Source organism: Mastacembelus armatus, chromosome 9, assembly GCF_900324485.2.
Source record: "Mastacembelus armatus chromosome 9, fMasArm1.2, whole genome shotgun sequence".
Classification (NCBI taxonomy): domain Eukaryota; kingdom Metazoa; phylum Chordata; class Actinopteri; order Synbranchiformes; family Mastacembelidae; genus Mastacembelus; species Mastacembelus armatus.
This window is the reverse complement of record NC_046641.1, coordinates 17,663,083-17,678,629: the sequence shown is the minus strand read 5'-3', so window position 1 is coordinate 17,678,629 and position 15,547 is coordinate 17,663,083. Positions and strand designations below refer to the sequence as shown.

At 39.0% G+C, this 15,547-nt stretch overlaps 1 protein-coding gene across 7 annotated transcripts in view; it reads left to right on the top strand.

Annotated features, from left to right (window-relative positions):
- agtpbp1 (ATP/GTP binding carboxypeptidase 1) overlaps positions 1–15,547 on the top strand; it is a 24,950-nt gene extending 9,403 nt beyond the window's left edge. For 3 of the 7 annotated variants that reach the window (XM_026321715.2, XM_026321716.1, XM_026321713.1), the window contains exons 9-27: positions 72–109; positions 254–462; positions 581–758; positions 996–1,049; positions 1,865–1,965; positions 2,702–2,818; positions 3,162–3,934; positions 4,441–4,524; positions 4,779–4,868; positions 5,136–5,284; positions 5,476–5,563; positions 5,844–5,988; positions 6,116–6,266; positions 6,819–6,999; positions 7,201–7,330; positions 7,989–8,120; positions 9,329–9,505; positions 10,520–10,671; positions 13,356–15,547. In XM_026321715.2, the coding sequence (XP_026177500.1) occupies positions 72–109; positions 254–462; positions 581–758; positions 996–1,049; positions 1,865–1,965; positions 2,702–2,818; positions 3,162–3,934; positions 4,441–4,524; positions 4,779–4,868; positions 5,136–5,284; positions 5,476–5,563; positions 5,844–5,988; positions 6,116–6,266; positions 6,819–6,999; positions 7,201–7,330; positions 7,989–8,120; positions 9,329–9,505; positions 10,520–10,671; positions 13,356–13,536 (3,130 nt within the window). In that variant the 3' untranslated portion in view covers positions 13,537–15,547. The remainder of the gene's footprint in view (positions 1–71; positions 110–253; positions 463–580; positions 759–995; positions 1,050–1,864; positions 1,966–2,701; positions 2,819–3,161; positions 3,935–4,440; positions 4,525–4,778; positions 4,869–5,135; positions 5,285–5,475; positions 5,564–5,843; positions 5,989–6,115; positions 6,267–6,818; positions 7,000–7,200; positions 7,331–7,988; positions 8,121–9,328; positions 9,506–10,519; positions 10,672–13,355) is intronic. The other 4 variants (XM_026321714.1, XM_026321720.2, XM_026321717.1 and 1 more) reach the window with 4 other exon arrangements.

Sequence of the window (15,547 nt, the reverse complement as noted above, 5' to 3'; positions counted from 1 at the left end):
TTCTTACCATCTGTCGTTGATGTTTGTTTGACAGACTATGTTACCCATTTATCTTCTTCCTAAATCAACAGGGTAGCTCTGGATGCACTGGGAGCACTGCTCAAATCCAGTGAGTAATTTGCTTTGCAGCATTTGACTCTTAATTAGTCTTCTTGAATTAGTGTGTAAAGCATCCTTCCTTTTTTTTTTCCCCGAGCATCTTTACCTCTGTTCTTAACTCCTTCCATCCTTCTTCTTCCACTTTCTTGTACAGAAACAAATGCCCGTCGTGCAGTGGACGGTGGACATGTGCCTATCTTACTTGCTGTGTACTTAGATTGGCATCGCAATGACACACGGCATCGCCATATGCTGATTCGTAAAGGGCTGCTGGTCTGCCTCAGGAACATCACCAACATCAAACTTGGCAGGAAAGCATTCATAGAGGCTGATGGCATGAGAGTTCTTTACAACACATCCACTGTGAGTAATATGGTATGGGAATGGCAAGTAACATGCCATGGCATGCAACACGTAAGTACTGCACACACACACCGTGGGTCTCAGCCCCTCTCTACTTTTTGCGTGGTTTGATTTCTAGGAATGTCTCCCAGTTCGGACTCTGGATCCTCTGGTCAACACTTCAAGTCTAATCATGAGAAAGTGTTTTCCTAAGAACCGTCTACCTCTGCCCACTATCAAATCAGCTTTCTGCTACCAGTTGCCGCATATACCTGCTGTAGGGCCTGTGGCACAGCTGTACAGCCAGCCTCCTGGGGGTGAGAACATCCAGCATACACACACACACATTTTCCCCATCTTATCACAGTTTATGTACACACCTTTCATTGATGACTATGCAGTACAGACACACACATGGACAGTACAATTTTTTATTGCAGCCATTGGTTCTAGATTAAATACTTCATCCCACACAGACACACACTGAAAAAATGCTTATATCCCTGGATCAGCTAAATGGTTAATGGCAACACTCTTGACACTGCTGCACACAGTGTGCCTTACAGGAAGAACAAGTCATCAGCTCAGCAGCAAGCTCTTAAAGAAGGGTAAGACGTACGTAAGACACAACCTTATCCTCAGATTACACACACCCACTATTGCTTTTTCATCCACCTCATGTCATATTCTTAACTTCACTAAACTAACACATAACGTGTTAGTGATGAAGATATTGCATAGTGCTTGCTTGCTCAGAGGTAGGCTTAAATGCTTACACTGTACTCGACTGATTTGCTTCCTACGTTGTGTTTACAGGCCGTCTGGTAAAATGTCCGACCCCGTTTCTTCTTCTACCAGACCTATCCAATCTAAAATAAGGAATGTCTTCTTTTTCATGTAGAGAGTCTAGAATAAAATTTCCCTCCCTTATGTTTTGCAAAGTGCAGACTCAAAAATGAGTTTCGCTATCAGTGATAGGTGCCATAACTTTGGCTTTAATTGGCAGCAGCACTACAGTTATCTCAGCCTTCATGCAAGCTTGTGGTTGGTTCATCTATATTCCCAAAACTGTCAGTGATGCTGACTAACCAAGCAATGGAGTACAGTGTAAAACTGTAAGCTACTGCTTTCACATTGTCAGTGACATGACCAGCTTACTGTATTTTAAAAAGTATCAGATTTCTTCTGTCTTCCAAAATCTCTCACTCATCTCTTGATCATGGCTTCTCATATCTTTTTGTTATCATTGTTTTATTAATCTCAAATTAATGAGATTCAGTAACCAAAATAATCTGAGTTCTGCTAGTCTGGTTATGTGCCAGACCTACACAGATTTTGTCAAATAATCAGCTCCCAGCTTGGTATGCATCAATTTAAAGGACAGTCACGTAATAACTTCTGTGAATGTGTGTGTTATACCCAGTGGATGATGTGGTGGATGAAAGTGATGATAACGAGGAGACAGAGGCAGATACGGAGAACGATACTGAGAATGAAGAGGATGAGAAGGATCATCGCACTGCAGTAATACCGACACACATACTGCCATATTTCACTTATGTTACTGGTCATAATGTTAAGTATGTTAGTTTTTTTAGACACAATGCAGGGAGTAGGCCTGAGTTATTTATATAATTAAATGTCACAAAAGTATGTAATGTATGATATAATTTTCCCTTACTGACCAAAAGGTTTTAAATCAGAAACCAGTCATTGATTAAAGCCCCAGCAGTTATTACAAGGAATTACTACATATTTTTACATTTATATGACTCACACACCATCATTGATATGGGGCTTTTTCATCAAATAATTTAAAGTCTCTACAAATGATTTCATCTGAGGATAGAATTTTAATGTTAGGTGTCAAGTGTGTAACAGGGAGCTGATACCAATACAGACCAGGTGCACTTGTTTACACTTTCAGCAGAGGGCAGTCATGGCTCACCAACAACAATTCACCACCCAGTGCCAAATACTGTTATTGAGTTAAACACATCAAAGATTTCTGAAATGTAATTACAGGTTACTAATTTAATCCAAACATTGATGCGCTCTAATAGAGTAAGAGAAACACCAGTGTTTATTTCAAGTCACACAACAAAGTAAGTTAGTTACAGAAAAAATACACGATTCACACTTTTATTTTCTCATTAATTGTAGTTCTTGTGTTACTTAGTTTTTCCATCTCTTAATTATAAAGGAGATGCAGACCTTATAACAAGCACATGCTTTGCTCTCTTTGTGTCCTGTCACTCAGAATGATGATATAGAGACAGACCTAAACAAACTACATCCCAAGAAAAGTCCTAGCCGCCCATTTGAGGAGTTGAGGGCCTATGAGAGGTTCTTTGTGGAGCTATCTGAAGACTTTCAGGTCAGTCTTTTCTGCCCACGGTGACACATTTTAACAGCATAAATTAACCAAATCAAACACTTAATCCGAGATGAACTCAGGCTGAGTATTTGGTTTGTATTTGGAGTATTTGGTTGGTTATTTGGTTTGTTAATAGTATATGTGTTAGTCTGTTCGTGTATTGACAGTATTTGAGTTGTGTACTGGTGTGATGGCTTTACTTATGTTGGTATAGTTTTAAATATGTAAAATATGCACTTAATGTCCTGTTGGCTCATAGTCAAAATGAATGAATTTTCGGTAGACTGTACATTTCCTGCAGGTTGGATATTCATAAAAATACTGTTCTCTTTTGTTCCTACAGGGGTACAACTTTGAATGTTCAAAGAGTGCTTCTACCACATCTTCATCCTTCTCCTCATCATCAGCCTCATCTCGATCCACTCGGCCAATCATAGTGCCCACAGCTCAAGCCCTGTCCCCAAAGCATGCCCCTGTACCGCATTCCCCAGAGGAGTGCAACACTACTGAAGGACAACACACTCAGTTGTCTCCCCCTGTTCCCACTCCTCCCCCTGCTCCTCTAACACCACTTGAACTGGATGCCATCCACCTCACCAAGGACCAAGACAGAAAAGAGAAAGCCTACATTCCTTCCCCAGATGGACATACAACCTTGTCCTCCCTCAGCAGGCCTTCTTCTCAAGGGCAGAGGATAGAACAGGAACTAGCGCATGTGTTAGAGTGTGTTGCTCTAGAAGAGGAGGGGGCTCTGAATACAGAAGAAAGAATACGGGGAGTCAAACAAGAAGAATCTCCAGTCAGTGCCACAAGACACATACAGTCTCCTTTGCTCTTAGGAGGTATCGCTTCACGTCGTGTGGGAGGAGGAGGCAGTAACTGGGGCTCAGATTGTGGCTCAGAGGGTGCTGAGGATGAGGGAGGGGAAGGAGCTGTTCTGGAGGTACCAGACACAGCCCTCCTCCTTCCACTGCATGACCCTGACCTTTATGTGGAGATGGTGGAGGGAACTCACTCTGTACCACAGTATGCTGAAGTGGCTTACCCAGATTACTTTGGCCATGTAGCCCCAACATTTAGGGAACCCCTGCTGGAGAGAGTTTATGGTGTACAAAGGTATTTGATATTTTCATGAAACCAGTGGGTAGAATTGGTACATCAGAACCCATGTAATTAAAAATATAGAATAGCTGAAACATGCATGCATTTCAGTGTTTTTCACTCCATTGTTCAAAAACATTGTATTTAGAATATTTTGAATTTTTTTCTAAATCTCAAATTCACAAATTAAAGCCTGACTTGTGGGCCACAGTAACAGTAAAGGCTTTTCCAAGGACAAGCTGTGATTCACATTTCCAGGCACAGTTGGGAAGAAGTTAGATGTAATCATGTAGTTATCATGTAATCCAAATTGGCCTTTCAGCCCACAGGCCTTGTCATAGTGTGCGAGCTGCAGTTTATAGTCTTATCTTTACTGTGTATGGAAGGGTATGGTGGTGGGAAAAGGTATCTTTTATAGCTTATTGCATTTTCTGTTATTAATAAACAATATTTTTAATAGAAAAATATTTGACCATCCATTAGGTTAACTATGACTTTGTTTTTGGGTCTTATTGCTGCAGGTCCAAGATATTCCAAGACATTGAGAGGTTGATTCATCCTAATGATATTTTGGATAAAGTAGTTTATGACCTCGACATTCCTAGGTGAGTTCTTTTTGCTGAGTTTGGTAAACGAAACATCAGTTATCGTAAATGGAGCCAAAATTATTACCTAGTGCTTTGACATTTGTGTTAAAGTACTATCTTTGTGACAAATGCTGCAGTTTGTCCTTTTTCTACTAATGTTGAGAGCGGTGACATTCACAAAGCAGATAAGCTCAATTTATCATCTGTATATTGAGAAGGGCAATGACTTTTTGTTTATTTCTTCCTAAATATTGTCTTTTTACGTGTTTCAGCGGCCCCGTGATTGAAGATGATGGTGAATCGTTAAGGTTCAACTCTCAGTTTGAGTCTGGTAATCTCAGGAAGGCAGTTCAGATTAGGAAGTAAGTATATCTTGTCATATCAGTTACACATGGATGAGTAAGAGTTCCACATTGAGATGATTCAGTTTTCAATAAAAGGTAATTCATATTTTTTATAATATTTGCTCATTAATAATCAAAATCTGTTTAAATTACAGTATTTAACCTACATTTTATCTCAGTGTTACATTAATGAGATTATAAACCAAAAATATGTTGGGTCAGTATTATGTATGGTTGGCGACATTTGGGTCCATATTTACAATTTATCTTGTGCTATTTCTACAGATATGAGTATGACCTTGTATTGAATTCAGACATCAACAGCAATCACTATCACCAGTGGTTCTATTTTGAGGTGAGCGGCATGCGTGTTGGAACTACCTACCGCCTTAACATCATCAACTGTGAGAAGTCAAACAGCCAGTTCAACTATGGTGAGATGCACAACACTGCCTTGATAAAACAAAATGTATTTATTTTTAGAAGTATAACAGTTAAGTTGTTTTGAATTTAAAAAACCTTTTGACCTAAAGTTAATCTATAGAATACAAGTCAGTTGACACATAAAATGCTTTAAGCTTACACAGTGTTTTGCTTGTCTGTGCGCACATGTGCGTGTGTGTAGGCATGCAGGTGCTGATGTACTCTGTGCAGGAGGCGATCAGTGGCAGGCCTCGCTGGGTCCGAACAGGAGCAGACATCTGTTACTACAAGTAGGTATACTCAAAATACAGTGGATCTGGGAAAATATTGAGGGGAAATGCAAAACAACACCTTTTAGTAAATGTTAAAATTACATGGGAAAAAGGCTGTTTTTATGCTGCATACCAATTTTTCCATACTGCATATATCATGCTGTGTTGTACTAAAAATATTTACACAACTATATAGCACTTTCTTTTTGGGGTGTCTTTCCCAAGGACATGTTGACATATGGACTAGAGAAGCCAGGGATCGAACCTTTACTTAAATATTCCTCCTCCTCCTCCATAGGAATCATTTTGCAAGGAGTTCCATTGCAGCTGGTGGTCAGAAAGGAAAGTCCTATTACACAATGACCTTCAGCACAAGCTTCAGCCATAAGGATGACGTCTGCTACTTTGCCTATCACTATCCTTATACATACTCCACGCTTAAGGTAGTACTAGATCTAGAGAACATTTGAGTTTAGCGGTGTATATGATTGATTTAAATTGAAGGTGTAGGTAGTAATGTTAATACAAGTATGAAAACTGTAATTTGCCATTCTGTCGTTATATCCTCAGATGCACCTGTCCAAGCTTGAGGCTTTAAGGACTCCTCAGATCTACTTGAGACAAGATGTCCTGTGTGAAACCCTGGGTGGAAACAGCTGCCCTCTTCTAACTATCACTGCCATGCCAGAGTCCCACTCCAATGATCATATCTGTCAATTTAGTGAGTAAAGCAGTCCGGACCTGTGTGACTGCTTTTTTTTTTAATTTGCTCACCATAATTTTTGTCTGACCTCTCAGACTTCATTCTTGACTTTTTTTTAAGAGTCTTTAACAAAACTATCCAAGCTTAAAGGTCCCACTTACTAGTTTTTCTAAAGTTTCAACCACATTGTATAATGGAGCTCTTTCAGGCCAAATAGTTATCATTAGATTGTTACACTACATTATTGTGTTTAGGCATTTGTAAGTTGTGATTTCCATGTGTTTAGCTCTTGTATAGTGCCCTAAACTGCTATTTAAGGAATTCACCAACAAAAGGCAGAAATTTTCCTTTCTTACAAATACATGCCAGAACATTAGGGTGAGTATTATTACATGAAAACAGCCCAGGGGTATCAGGCCATGCCAGTACTTACCAAATACATTCATAGTGCGCTGTACTTCACTGATGCCTTTCCCCAGCTGAGACAAACTTTAAATTGAATCATCTTTTTTCCCTTTCCATTTTCCACTGCTTGTGTGTGCTATTCTTTCCATTTTTGTCTCTCTTCAGGGAATCGTCCATTGATCTTCCTGTCGGCTCGAGTGCATCCCGGCGAGACCAACGCCAGCTGGGTAATGAAGGGCACGCTGGAGTTCCTGATGGGTACAAGCCCGCTTGCAGCCAGCCTGAGAGAGGCCTACATCTTCAAGATAGTCCCCATGCTCAACCCTGATGGAGTTGTAAATGGAAAGTAAGTAGAAAAGTAAAAAAATAATTGACATATCTTTACAGCTTTTAAGTATACACACTAAAGATGAATACACATCTGCCAACCCGAGGCCTGCAAGATGATCATAATTGTATGTATGTATATTAACACACAGATTCTTCTCATGAAAGATTATCTAGCTGTTGCTCTATTCTCCTCCGCTCTGTCACCTTTTTGCTGTAGTCATCGTTGTTCTCTGAGTGGTGAGGATTTGAATCGCCAGTGGCAGAGCCCCAATCCTGAGCTCCACCCCACCATCTTCCACACTAAGAGCCTGCTGCAGTACCTTGCACACATACAAAGGGCACCACTGGTATGACTTCTAATAAACTGGACCTAAATTACTCTGTGGCATTTTGAAGTTGCTGCATCATATTTCATTTATGAAGTCTAAAGAAAATCTTCTGTCTGCTTGTTATTGGCGATGCCATTTCACTTTTTCAGCTGCACATTTTGTTTGGCTGCATGTACACACAATTTCACATCAGTAAATCATCACATTAGTTTTAAGGCAATAATGCACCTACCGTAAACAACAGCCTCTACTGGCCTCTCTGCTACACTGCATCACCCAATTAGATATAATGGGATATTCCTTTTATGGCTGATTTGTTTACAGTACAGAAGGGGGATGCATGGGCAGTGAGGCTGCTATTCTTTGTCTTCAAATGAACCTAAGGTTTACTAAAACAAAATGTCAACCACTCATCCTACCACTGTGTCATTTTTTTACTGCAATTATTAACACTTTTTGATAATAATAGAGATATTTATATGACCCTCCAATCCCTCTTTGTTATTTATTTTTAAAAGATCATTTTTATTGTTTATTTTAACTATTTTAATAAACAATTTTAGAAAAGGAACGAAGGGAGACTTTTATTTTGTAAAAATATTGCAATATACTGTATGTTCTAAACTCAGTATGTATGCATCTGTGTCAATGTGTGACTCTGTACATGAATTCACAGGTGTTCTGCGACTACCATGGTCATTCCAGAAAGAAGAACGTGTTCATGTACGGCTGCAGCATAAAGGAGACTGTCTGGCAATCCAATATCAGCGCTACATCCAGCGATCTTCAGGAAGATCTTGGATACAGGGTAAAAACACACACATGCACATACATGCATGCTCTTTTCTCTGAATATTAGTAGCACTGAGCACAGTCTCTGAATAATCTGATCAGAGACTGCTTATGTTTACATTAGCACTTGTCTTGTATAGTGTATGAATTGAAATCCAGCTCGTGTCCCCACTTAACAGATTCTAGCAGCATTTTACACTTGGATCTTTTAGTCCTTAAAAACTGATAGTAATTGTATATTACTTGCTCTCTAATTGCAAATCTCCTAACATATTTTCCTGAATTTCACTTTGGGGATTAATAAAGTTTATCTCATCTCTTCACATCTCATCTCATATCGTAATATGTGCTGTTCCCTGCTTCTTTTTATTTTCATCTGTGTCTTTGCTAAAAATCCCCTTATTCCTAAATATGCAGTGATATCAATATTTGTAGGCTCTTTTTTTTAATAGGCATTAAGAGACTTGATTATCTCTGCTCACATTTCTTTTACTTTTAGTAATCCACCTAGGTCCTTACTCTGCAGTTGGGAAGGATTGTTTTCTTTCCATTCACCAGTGAAGTTGGTCATGTCAAGATCAGTTTGTTGTTCCTTTCTGCATTTGGGAATGCAAAACATATACTTGGCACTGAGCGGAATGCTAACAAATAAGTCAGTTCAATACTCAATTTCCTTGTAGGCAGTCCACAGCAAACATGTTGGATTGTAGCAGTCAGTAATGCTTCTTTCTCAAGCAACTGCGTTGTACATAAGTCAGTCTTTGTTGTACACAGTTATTTGTCCGTTAGGTAAATTCTTTTTAACAAATAGACCCAGAGGACGAACTTCGGTAAGATTATATAGAAGTTTTACTTGCAAGGCGTAACAGTCACACAGCACCTTAGTACAGCGTGAGGTTCACTGGCTGCTTGCAGCCCAACACATCAGTTTTTATGGTAACACAAAAGGGAGATGATTTCCCACAGAAAGACATCTGGGCCATTCAAATAGTCAAGGTTAGCAAAAAATCTTCTCACTGAGAGTGAAAATTATATTTCCACAATACACAGTAGGCCCTATTCAGAAGTGTTTCAGTTTTACTAAAGTAAGGTGGATTAGGTCACTTGAGGATAAACATTTTAATTTCTCTAACAGTCCCCACTGTAAAATACACATCTGCTATCTGATGCACACACATATCTACACAAATGTTTGACATCTCAAACTTTTCATGGCTTTTTCAGGCACTTCCTAAGATCCTTTCTCAGATTGCCCCAGCCTTCAGCATCGCGAGCTGTAGCTTTGTTGTGGAGCGCTCCAAAGAGTCAACTGCTCGTGTTGTTGTATGGAGAGAGATAGGCGTACAACGCAGCTATACCATGGAAAGCACGCTCTGTGGGTGTGACCAAGGCAAATATAAGGTAAGAATATATTTTATTTTGTAAAGTTTTGAAATGCAGTTAAATACAATAATCCCTGCAATTAAATGCTACACTTGTAGGGCTTATCGTTCTGTGAAGATTGTGTCAAGGAAGTTTCCTTTTATTCTAATTAATGAGCCACAGTTTAGAAAAGAGAAATATATTATATTACAGTAATATTAAAGGCTGATGTGTTTACTTTTATTATTTTATTACAGGAGTTTTTATTCCATGTCTTTTTACTGTTTTTAAGTCCAGCAGGTGGTGCTGCAGTCCTTTTTCTCACTCTTCACTTTGTATCTTTTCTCATCTTTTCTCTTGTCCCCTTTACTATTCTCTCTCTGTCCCAGCTGATTTCCTTCCTACTGAATTCTGCCAATGTCAACATCTAACATACTGTGTCTTGAGGCAGTCTTGGGATGCCATTTTGGCTCTGATTACCACCCCCACTGGTTTCTATGAAAGTATTTGTCCAGATGTGCAGGAACTAATGTCTGCTGAACTGTGGCTGCATATCTTTGTGGTCAGGCCGCAGTTTGGAGATTCTTTAGCTACTGCTCTGGGAAAAGGAACATGAAAGTTTTTTGGTTGAGTTGGGGGTTAGCTCTGTGTGTGTGTTCATGTGCGTGTGCGTGCCCTTGCATGAGTGTTCATTTACTTATATGATTGAATACTGCTGTGCAGATTTTGTTAGAGTTGCACTTCATTTGCGTTTTAAATGTTCGCCTCCTGCAAATAAAATATACTATCATGTTTCCTCAGCAAGGGCTTCCCAGAATTCGGGTGTTTGAAGATGGACAATGGCTCGATCCCCAATCTCCAGTGCAGCAATAAAAAAAACACATCAGCTAAAGCTGATTTCTGTTAGGAAATTTCCGGATGAAATTATTATTTTTTTTGTAAAAAGATGTGTGTATTGGATGTTTCTGTGGTTTCAGTGTTTGTGTGTGAGACCGTCTCTTCTGGTGAACATATTAGGATTTTAAATGTCTTTTATATGTATGTTCGTTGCAGGGTCTTCATATTGGTACCAGAGAGCTGGAGGAGATGGGAGCTCATTTCTGTGTGGCCTTGCTGAGGCTAAAGAGGCTGACGGGGCTCCGCAACCACCAGCACCTGCTGGATCTGGAGAGCGATATCATTGGGACACAGACAAAAGTGGTCAAGTAAGTAAATTGGAGCATGCTGTAAAGGCACACATATAACACAATAACATACTGTTCATTTAGGTGTAAACAGATGTTATGCACTATTTACATACAGAGAGACAGAAAGTTCACAAATACACAGTTAAAGGGAATAGCCTGTGATCCCAGAAACAAGAAGTCAAAATAAAACTACAGTTGTCATAAACCATTTTTTTTTTTTTTTTTCACAGATTTCATAACTTTCTTACTTCTCAGCACTGTGACTGCAGTGTTGCTGACCTCATGTAACTTTTCCAAAAAGTTCTAAAAATTGTTTCTGCTACAAATTTAACCTGAAAATTTCAAAATGGTTCCAGGCTGATTTCCTTTTTTAAAAAAACACTCTAACTATTGCCAGACCCCGTTCCCTGTAGCACAGTGTGACCGTCACTTCAACTCTTCTCTGAAGCATATAAATGAATGATGGCAGCATCATGGAAATTCTTCAATGATAGAATATAATGAGTGATAGAGAGTTCCATAAAAAATTGTTAGTAATTTATTTTTTAAGCTAAAGCACGAAACTGCCACCAGATTTTTCTTTTTTCCTGATAAAATAATTTGCACCTCTATTTTGGGTTTTTCCAGGGCCACAGTGAGCAGTCGTGGCACCGTGTGGATTAAATTCACTTAGGAAAGGTCTACCTAAACAGTCGACTACAGCTGAAATGCACTGGCACAATGTAGGAATGTAATGTAGAAACGTGATCAATGTCAGAGCATGTCCTCATCCAATTAAGTGTCAGTGCATTCAGTGGATGTCAACATTGAAAATGTGTTCATAGTTATACGAACAATAATCTCACTAGTCAAATCAGTACTGTATCTCCAAAGTCTTCATAATTCTTCATAATATATATTTTATTTGTACAGTAATATCAGCAATGATTTCTGTCAAACTCAAGTTGTATATTCTTTTTTGTGGTCACACAAACCCAAGTGCTGCAAGTTTAGAAATTAAAAGAAAATTTTCTAAATCAATCAGCTATTTTCAATCAAATTAGTGCTGAAAAAAATGTTGTATTTATAATTAAACATAAAAATAATAATTTGAAGATAACAATGGGGCCTAAGAAGACCCCAAACAGAAAGTAAGAGGTAAATATGAAAAATCATGATCCAAACCTGAAAACAGACTCATTCTAAAATGGTAGTTTGGTGATAGTTTATATTTGAAGAAATTACGTTAAACAATGAAACAGTGCTACTATTTTTCATCCTGAAAAATGACCATCTAATCACCTCTATTTAAATTCCCTGATCAAAAATAAGGTTTAAACAGATGATTGTATTTCACTGTAGCACCACAAATAAATTATTACACTTGGCCAAACCCACGATGTGGCCACCAAGCTTATCTCATTTTTTCTTAAAGACAAAGGTTTGTTAAAGTAGTTGTTTTGGAAGAGTGGCTTTATACTCAAAACCACTTAATGCACACATCTCTTTCTCTCTGACCCCCAGTCTCTCTCTTAGTAACATACTCTACTCTCATATTGAAATATTCATCCATCATTTATGTTTCTGATCATTAAGGGACTCCAAAAGTGTTCTGGTGCTTGTGTGTGTGTGTGTGTGTGTGTGTGTCTGTGTGTGTGTCTGTGTGTGTGTCTGTGTGTGTGTCTGTGTGTGTGTCTGTGTGTCTGTGTGTGTATATTTGCGTGAGTATCCTTTGGGATTGGTTGCTCTCATCCTGGCTTTATGGTTTTATGCGTGGGGCTTAGTATGGTACCACTTACCATTTAATAGGTCATCACAACAATGATGTCTTGGCCACTGGGAGACGTCTGCAAATAACTGGGAGACTCGGAGTGTGTGAGAGGGTGGATACTGGCATGGGTGTGTTTCTGTCTCAGTGTAAGACAGAAAGAGATATGATGAGGAGATGGAGTTTTATCTGTATGTGAAGGGTTGTAATTGAAGTTTTACTGTACATACGTTGAGTCTGTATATTGAGACAGGCTGTGTTTGGAGATGACTGCAGTTGATACAGAAAATGTTACCCAAAGAAAGAGGAGATCGGGTTTGGTGTTTCAATAATGGCATGTAATGGTTGACTCAGAACTCTCATTATCGGTTTGTTGCAACATACTGTCCATCCACATCACACTCACACACACATATAAACATTATCACATGCATTTACTGTACATATGCTGATGCACAATTTCTGACTCTTCTTCTCTCCCTCTCTTGCACTCACACACTGGTGAGCTTGGTGGGAGCTCATTGTTTGAGCCCCCTGATCGACTGTCTCACTGGGATCACATTTCAGACCATTAACACCATTAAAAACCCACTAAAGCCACTAAAACCTCAAAGAACCAGTAACCATTTAACCATTAAAGCCCTTAGGAAACAACAACCTCACCAGTCAGAGCACACAAGCACCGTTTGTTTGGAGCTTTTGTTTGTATGATTTTAAAATATAATATATTTGAATAAATATAATAATATGTATATGTACACTATGTATATTACAGTTGTGGTAATTGATTTATTAATGCCTCATACCACGTTTAAGATATTTGCAGGCATCATCTTTCTTTTCTAAAGTCATGAAAAGTTGACCTGATGCAGATGCAGAGTTTTATCTGTGACTACTTATTCACATCATTAACTTCCAGTGGCACCTGTGTTAATGATTTTTTATTGTTATCCAGCAGCTGCCCTACAACCTATGTGATGGAAGAGGATGAGCCATCCTGTCTGGAGGCAATAGACTACAGCGCAGAGAGTAACGATGAAGATGCTGAGCCTGAACACGAGCATGGCAGTGAAGTCCACGAGATCCCCGATCACCTCGATCAGTTGTCGGACTCTGAGACAAATCACAGAAACTAACACTGAGGTGTTTATCTCCTCTATGCTGGGCAGTATGAGCCTATAACTGACCAATGCTTGGATTGTTTGCTGATCTCAAATTTCAAAAATCGCAGGTTAAATATTAAGAACCCACACTTTCACTGACGAGTAAATAGCTTAGATTTACATCTGTTTCTTTATAGAGACACTTTAGGTTGATATGTGAACTACATTTGCACCACTTGTGGAGTGACTTTGTTGGCGTACTGGAGGCAACGGTATTGCTCCTGACGCTGCGTACTCCACCTGCCTTTCACTTCACATAGGCTAATAGATGTCCTCAGTAAGAATCAGGTTGGATTTCAGTGAATGTTTTCACCTTTCCCCACCAACTAAAGCTCATGAACTTGTAACCCTTGACCTCAGACACCATATAGCCTCTGAGATTCACACATAGATAACCAGAGCAGCAACAATAGGCACCGCCAATCCTTAACTTGAACCCGGTTCACTTTTTTGCTCATTTTTTAAAGCCGACCTTACAGAGAAGCTACCTGACAAGGCTCTGGTAGTGTAATAGAGCCACCAGCTTCTGTAAGTACTGTTTTTGAAACCCCTCTCACCTGTGACACTGTGTTTGATAAGAACACACCTCCTGGTGATAGAGAGGAAGTGGATCTCCCACACTGACCAGTTTAGAGATCCAAACAACCTGCCTTCATATTTTCTTTTCTTCTCTTTTTCAGTCTTATCCTGCACTTTAACTTTGTAGTCCTTACTTTGGTTTGGGTCTTCCTCCTGTCTTTGCTTACTTGCTTTATGTGATATTGGTGTCTAAATGGGATGCAGGCATAAGCAGACAGCTCTATATCTTACAATATCTTAGCTGCAGGTTAATGTCAGTAATGTCTCACGTAGGGGAACCTACTCTGGTATAAATACACCTGCTCTCTTTATTTACAATGCATATGTTGCAATCTCCCATACGGTGTTTGCCTTGCTTATCCAAAACTGTAACAATTTATATTACTCTGTGTAGAATGTCCATGTCAGTATCAAGACAAACCTTATATGAAAGCAGATAGATAAAGATGTACCACAAACTAGCTCACAGGCTTGGTTTGATTTTCCTGGTGATGGAATGTAAAATATTCACGTGCACTGTTGATGTTTTCATTGTTTTTAATAATAGACAGTATTATAATGTCAGACAAAGTAGTAGTGAGCAAGACGCATGAGACGTAAACTGTTTTTGAATGCACACTATACATACAAAACAGCGACAGAAACAAGCAAAACACCACTTTACAACATATCACAGTCTTCAATTTCAGTCACCTCATTCATTTTTAAGTTCTCAAAGTCCAGGCCAAAGCTGATGGTCCGATTGCTGTGACGTTTTAAAAACTATACTGGAATATTTCCTTTATTTCAGTCCATGTGTACATTTTGTGTTTGTTGGGGAGAAACTTGTGCATAAAAACAGATGGTGCTCAGGTCAACAGTTTAATTTTTTTTTCTTTTGCATTTGTACGGCTAGAGCATGGCTATTTTCTGTGTGTTTTTATTTTGTAATTTAATTCTGGGATGCAACCCGTATGTACATGAGGTATATCGTGTGTGCGTGCGCCTGCGTGTGACTTCACAGAGCTTTAAGTTATTCCATTATTCAGCTCAGCTAATGCTCTTACTGACTGTTTCTTCTTTCAATTTGATTACCCCTCTCACTCTCCTTCACTCTCCACAATCATTTTCTCTCACTTCTTTCTTCTAAACTGCTTCCATTCCTTTTTTCCTCTGTCATTCTCTCCTATAAACCCAGATAGGTCACTATTCTGAGTGCATGTGTGTGCAAAGGATGTTTGATGTGCGATGTATGTGAAATAATGTTGGTACCATACAATAGTTGTGTGTGGCGTCTTACCTGTTTGTTTTGTTCTGGTCTACTTTTGTCCGTTTGAATAAGCAGAAATAGCACCGTTTTAAGTTCATTGTAACACAGAAAGTTGAAGCTATGAGGGAAGACACTGCAAATAAAATGTGAATGTGA